Source organism: Hyperoodon ampullatus (assembly GCF_949752795.1).
Source record: "Hyperoodon ampullatus genome assembly, chromosome: 2".
Taxonomy (NCBI): Eukaryota; Metazoa; Chordata; class Mammalia; order Artiodactyla; family Ziphiidae; genus Hyperoodon; species Hyperoodon ampullatus.
In genome coordinates this window covers 55,092,404-55,099,598 of record NC_136915.1, presented here as the reverse complement: position 1 = coordinate 55,099,598, position 7,195 = coordinate 55,092,404, and the positions used below count along the sequence as shown (strand labels likewise).

The 7,195-nt window shown below is 39.1% G+C and overlaps 1 protein-coding gene across 1 annotated transcript; it reads right to left on the bottom strand.

Moving 5' to 3' along the window:
* Positions 1-3,833: 3,833 nt before the first annotated feature.
* On the bottom strand, positions 3,834-4,481 carry LOC307049019 (chromobox protein homolog 3-like). Its single transcript, XM_079698358.1, is given in 2 exon segments — positions 3,834-4,044; positions 4,048-4,481. Coding segments are annotated over 2 exon segments (549 nt in total). The 5' UTR covers positions 4,420-4,481; the 3' UTR covers positions 3,834-3,867.
* Positions 4,482-7,195: the final 2,714 nt, after the last annotated feature.

Below are 7,195 nucleotides of genomic sequence, written 5' to 3'. Positions count from 1 at the left end.
TCTTGGCGGAGAACCCAGCGAGCCAAGACACAGAGGTATGCAATACAAGAGGAGGAGCTAATCGTTTAATAATTGGAGGGGGCGGGTAGCTGGAGTTGACGCTGTAGAGGCAGACAAGAGTGAAATCATGAAGATTCCTGAATATTGAGCTAAAGAGCCTGAAGTTGATAAGGAGCCACTAAAGGGTTTTAACGTTATGATTGGCATGATCAGAGTAAAATTTTGCAACAATCTTTTGGGGCCATGTGAAGGATAAACTAGAGAGAGTAAGACTGGAGGTAGTAAAGAGGCTATTTCAGTTATCTCAGTAAGAGGTGATGAAGATGTGACTTAAAGGCAGGGGGACTAGAGAAGAGGGGATGAATTGGAGAAAGATTTAGAAAGTAAACTTGATAGTACTAAGTGTCTGATTAATAAGGGAGAAGGAGTTCACAGTAACTCTCACATAGGAAATTTGGGTGTCTGGAGGAAATGTTGGTTTGGAGATGGAGGAACACTCTAGTCTCTTGCTCCTCAGCCATCCACATGATTACCCAAGTTATCTCCTTAAATATCAGTCAGAGCATGCCAATCACTTCCCAGATCAAAAACCTCATTGTTTATAGAAGAAAATTCAAACTCTTTCAGAAAGCATTTCAGGCGTGCCATGATCTGGCTCCAACTTAGCTTCTAGTTTCATTTGCACTCCATGCTGTAGCCCCATGGGACTGTATTCCATTCCCAGGACATACTGTGAACTCCATTATATACCAGTTGTGTGACCTTGAGCACATCCCTTAGACTTCTTTGTGCCTTATTTCCTCATCTGTAAAATGAAGATAATAGTACCTTCTTTATGGGATTTTTGTAAGGATTAAGTATACCCAAAACACTTAGAACTGGGTTTGACACATAGTTTTAAGACTCACTCCAAAAAAATTTTTTTAAATGAATTGTGTCTTTGTGATGCATTTTCCTGTTTTCTTTTTCTTTTTTTTTTTAAATTAATTTATTTTTGGCCTCGTTGGATCTTCTTCTTTATTTTGGCCTTGTTGGGTCTTCCAAGTGCGCAGGCTTCTCGTTGCAGAGCACGGGCTCTAGGCACGCGGGTTTCAGTAGTTGTGGAACATGGGCTCAGTAGTTGTGGCTCGCGGGCTCTAGAGTGTAGACTCAGTAGTTGTGGTGCACGGGCTTAGTTGCTCCACAGGATGTGCGATCTTCCCGGTAGGGACTGAACCGTATTCCCTGCATTGGCAGGTGGATTCTTAACCACTGCGCCACAAGAGAAGTCTGCCTTTTCCTGTTTTCTGATTGAGAGACATAGTCCCAGCCTTCTTGGAGCTTTCAGTTTAATTGTGAAGAGTAAGAGAGGAGACACTGTAAGCCCTTGAAGGTAGAGATTGAGAGCCTTAGATTTTTTTTTTTTTTTTTATCTTGAAAGTGACTATTGTAGAATTTTGAGCAAGGAAGTGATGTGATTGGATATGTGTTTTAGCAAGATCACTCTATCATTGATGGGGATAATGGACTGAACACAGAAGTTGATGAGTTCAGTTTTGCACATACTGAATTTGAGGTGCTGGTGGAATTTCAGAGTTGACATAATTAGTAGGAGATAGGAATCTAGAGCAGTGCTGTCTAATGGAAATATAATGTGAGCTACAAATGTGAGTTATGTATGTACTTTTATATATGTTAGTTAGGTATGTCTAACAGCTACATTTAGAAAAGTAAACAGAAACAGGTAAGTTGATTTTAATGATACATTTTATTTAACCCAGTATACCTGAAAATATTGTCATTTAAGCATACATGATGTATATATCTAGGGCCTATTTTATTCTCAGAAGTGTCCCAGTTTGGATAATAAAGTATTTGGTCACCTCATACATGGTAGATGTAACTTTCAACACTTAGAGTATACTCAAGCTGTCCAGGAGGTTTACTACTGATGCATAGAGAGGTGCTTAAAACAAATATAGGTGCCACTAACTATAGTTTTAATTGCCTCCCAGTTAGATCAGGGCTTCTCTTTGCACTCTCCTGAGGTTTTTTGAAGGGAAACTAAAGCAGCATAACCTGCCAAGTAAGACTGTGACTGAATTTTCTTTGTGACCCAAAATAAATCTATACATTCCCATCCCATCCACACCTCCAAGATGATGTAAGTGATTTTATTCAGTACTTGCTATGTGCTAGGTGCTCTCTTATATACTTTACATGTATTTATTTAAGCCTTATAACAATCTTGTGAGGATGAACAGTAATTATTCCCATTTTACAAATGAGGAAGGTCACTCAGCCAGGATTTGAAGGCAGTTTGGCTCTTAACCACTACACTGCACTGCCCTCTAATATCATCTTTCTTTTCATCTGCCCCTCCTTTCCCTTCCTCATCCCCAATGGCTTTCTTACTGTCACCCACAACTGAATTAAACCTTTCAATGGGGGCATATCGATTAAATGCCTCTATAATATTATTATTAATCATTTGAATTATGGAAGACGATGCACAAAGAGCAGAGGTCTTTATTGTCTAGTCGTTACTGCAGAGTTTGATATTTTGCTCTTTTCTGGGATGAAGATATGTATCAACCATTTTGTGCTATTTTCTTTTAAAAGGGACCCTAATACTTTCTTGGTAACTGGTTTTGAGAATCTCAGAACAGGCAGTCTTTAGGAAAAAAGTATTATAGAACTTTTAATAACAACACCATGAATTACTATCTGTCACTACATTATCCCCAAATTTAGAAGTTTAAAATAGTAAATACTTATTTTCTCATAGTTTCTGTGGATCAGGAATTCAGAAGGGGCATAGCTTGGTGATTCGTGTTCTGTATCTGCCGTGAGGCTGCAGATAAGCTGTTGACTGGGCTGCATTCATATGAAGACTTGACTGGGGCTTACTCACATGGCTGTTTGCAGGAGGCCTCAGTTCCTTGCCATGGAAACCTCTTCATAGGACTGAATATGTCATGGCAGGTGGGTCCCCAGAGCAAGTGATATAAGAGAAAAAGAAAGGCAGAAGCCACAAGGTCTTTTATGATCTAGGCTCATCACATGCTATCACTTCTGCTGAGTCTATTGGTCACACAGAACAACGCTGATTCAGCGTAGGAGTGCACTATATAAGGATGTGAATACCAGAATGTGGGGATCGTTGGGGACCATCTCGGAGGTCTGCTACCACAATTCACTCTCTGCTCCCTGATTCATGTTGCTCCCATATGCAAAATGTACTTTCTTCCTCCCAAAGTTCCTAAAAGTCTCATTCCATTAGAGCATCACCACAGAATTCAGAATTTCATCATATAAGTCAGGTGTAGATGACTTCTCAGATGTAGTTCCATAAGCTCCTTGACTACAATTCCTCTTTCTCATAATGCTTGTGAACCAAAGAGACAAATTGTCTTCCTCCACATACACTCAATGTAGGATAGGCATAGGATAACTGCTATACAGACATTCTTCTTCAAAAAGGGGGAATAGGGAGTCACACAAGAGTCACTGGTCTAGAGCAATTCTGATATTCAGTTATGCACAGGTTGGCGTTTCCTAGATTAGGGCTCAATGTCTGAAAATAATCCTTTATGGCTCTTGGCTCCACCTTCTGGGTTCTTTTTTTTTTTTCTGCTAAAGGAAGCAACTACAGAAAGCTTTTATTTATTCAAAGTAACCAGTGCTACAGATGCAAAAAAAAACAAAAACAAAACCCCCAAAAAACCCCCCCAAAACCCAACAACTTCCCCAATACTACTTCAAAACGAACATATCAAACTGGATTTTCATTAGAATGTAGTTATTTCTTCACACTAATAAATCAAAAAAACCAAGACCCAGATTTTATATATATATATAAATATATATAAAAAGCAATGCAAACAATTATTGAGCTTCATCTTCTGGACAAGAATGCCAAGTTAGTCTCTCCTCATAAAAAGCAATTACAATTTGAGGACACTTCATATTTGCCTCTTTTGCCAGCACCAAGTCCGCCTCATCTGAATCTTTCCATTTCATGAGAAACATTAATTCTCCACTGCTGTCTGTGGCACCAATTATTCACTCTGGGTCAAGACCTCTGGCAAAACCTCTTGGTTTATCAGCAGCATCTCTTTTCTTCTTTGATTTGCTATCATCAGATTCACTGTCAGATAAAGATTTTCTTTTTGTTCCATCTTTTTCTTTACCAGCTTTTTGAGAATTAAGAAATGCTTCAATTAACTCTGGACAATCTAAATTTTCTTCGGGTTCCCAAGTATTGTCTGCATCTGTAAATCCCTTCCACTTCAGGAAATACTCCACCTTCCCATTCACTACACGTCGGTCCAGTACTTTTTCTACCACAAATTCTTCAGGTTCTGCCTCTTTGACTTTTTTACTTTTTCCATTCTGTTTCTTTCCCATTTTTTGCAATGTAGTTTTATTGGACGCCATTTTTTATTGCAGACTTGAAGAGCTATTATGTTCGTGGTGTGGCGCCTGGTGGTCCTCGGAGGGGAGGGGAGGGAGAGGGAAGGGGTGGGTGAGGGCCGTGACCGAAGTCTCCTGGGTTCTTATTTCTACCTTCCAAGTTATCTTTCCTTTCTCATGAAGGATAGCACAAGTTTGCAGCTGAAGTAGTTTTCTTAACCTGCTTGCTGCTTGTAGAATTTGGGGAGATCCAAAGACCTCTTTTCGTTTTGTACTGTTTGCTTAGTCCAATCTAGTGATGTTTCTGACAATATATTTCTCTTCTGATGAGATTGGGCACGTTCAGGGTGGTATGGGCGTAGACTCTTCTGCTAATATAATTCTCCAGGTATCTCTATCATCCTCCTGGCCATGTATATTGATAAAAATGAACCCCATTCCAGGGGGGTGAAACTTGATTGACTTAATCCAGCTATGATGGTTTCATCCACCTTGCCACAGATTGATGAAGACATGGTAAAGTGATACCATTCTGTCCAATGAAAAAGAAGGGGAAGATTGTTTAGGGGCTTCCAGGAAAGGTTTTCCTTGCTGACAAAATGATGTCTAAGGAAGGAAATGTTCCTCTTCTTCTACTAGACGTATGTCTGCATGATACTTGCAGTTGTCATCTTTTACTCTTGAGTTTGGCAGAAGAAAACAATGGGAAGCACTTAGATTCTTCATTATATAATTGAGCAACTGAATTAATCAAGGACAGAAAAACAAATTTTCTTTATTTTTAAACCAGTTGCTAGTTGTGGTCATGAATTTAAAGTGAAACCCAATCAGTATGGGTGTGTGGTTGTTTGTTTATTTGTTGGTTTTGTTTTTTGGACCAATTGCTCAGGTGAAGGCTGGAGAAAAGGTTTTGGTGATTGTGTTTGCTAAGTACAGTGTGTGTACTCTTCAAAGGAGTGACTGTATAATAATGGCTCTCTCTCTTTCCCTTTTACTCTCCCTTTACCCTTTTACTAGCCCCCATACTCTCCTATCTTTTTCCTTTTCCTCTTCCTATTTTCCCTCCTCCTTTCTCCTCCTCTTCCTCCTGCATAGGTAGCTTCCTGATTCTCAGTCTTCTGTGAGCTACCATTTACATGTATGAATTGTCTTACTCAATCCTCATAACAACCCTGTCTAGCAGGTACTGATTAATATTCCCATTTTCTAATCGAGGGATTAGATTAAGCAACTTGTTCATGGCCATATAGCTGGCATCCAGCTCAAGCCTATATGATTCCAAAGTCTGTGTTTTAAGCAGTATGCAGGAGTAAAAGGAACTCTTCTAAAGAAAGACCATTCACTACCTCTCAGTGTTAAACTAGTTGAGTTCATATATCTATCCAGTGGATACAGATAAACAGAAAACTGTGGTCAAGGCCTCTAATTCTTGTGGAAGCCAATATTGTACGTTTAATCAAAATTTCAGTGCTTATTTTCCTTTAAAACAAAGGAGGTTAAACCTCAAGGTTTAAAACAAGATCAAGATTCTAATTTCTCTAACTAGCTCCAGCCTACGAAATGAGCTGGTTCCCCAGACACCTGATTACTTTGCCTCTTTTTGGTAGCTAGACAGAAGGAAAATGTCAGTCCAGAGCCTCTCACCCACCCTTACCTATAATGAGCTGCTAAAGGGGTGGCAACTACTTTTGATATTTATCTTTTTTTTCCAGAGTATTTTATACCAAACCATGGCCAAGAGATCATTCTATGAAGTCTAAGGAAATGAATCTTTTTGTATTAGCTTAGATAACTTTACGTTTTTATTTTTAAGAATTCACATTCTTTTTTTTTTTAAATTGAGGGCAATTGCTTTTTATAAATTAATTAATTTATTTATTTATTAATGGCAGCGTTTGGTATTTGTTGCTGCACGCAGGCTTTCTCTAGTTGTGTCTAGAGGGGGTTTCTCTTGTTGCGAAGCACGGGCTACAGGCGCGTGGGCTTCAGTAGTTGCGGCACACAGGCTTAGTTGTTCCGCGGCATGTGGGATCTTCCCCGACCAGGGATCGAACCCACGTCCCCTGCATTGGCAGGCGGATTCTTAACCACTGCACCACCAAGGAAGTCCCTAGATAACTACTTTGAGTGTCTTGATTTTACAGTTGTTTAAAGGGAGTCATATTTAGTTTTGACATGTCTCTTTCTTTTTCAGGAATAGGAAATTGGTCTCAAAAAAGCCCTGAAATTTGTCTCTGGTAGTCTTATCAGTCTGTAACTCCTTGGGACTCCTTAGGAATTCAAAAATTTTTGAACACAGTACCTTAAAGAGAAAACAGTTTTCTTTGAGCTGTGATTTGGGTGTTGTATAGAGAAAGTGATCTTTAGTTTGGAGATGGGTGGTCCTCTTGTCCTCCTATAGATCTGTGGTGATAACTCACCAAGAGCCCTGATGCCCTCAGGGCATTTACAGTTTTTGAATATTCACTCCTATGTATTTAAAAGACTTAGAGAAAAACAGCTATACTTACTCTTTTATTATGTTAATCTAATTTACATACTGACTGGAATTGTTTATGTAGGGGATTTTGACTGTGGTATTGTTTGCCTAAGGAAGAAAACTTGGTAGCAATTTTGTCATGCAATATTTACAGTCTGCATTGCTTTATATATTGGGGGAATCTTGCTAAAATATTGCATGACAGAAAATTTCAATAAGCATGTTTAAATGAATTCTAAGAAACCAGACAGAAAGGAAATATGCCTCTGTGGTTCTGAAACATTTATCTCCCTGGGTGGAAAAGGGTAGGGGTAAGCCTTT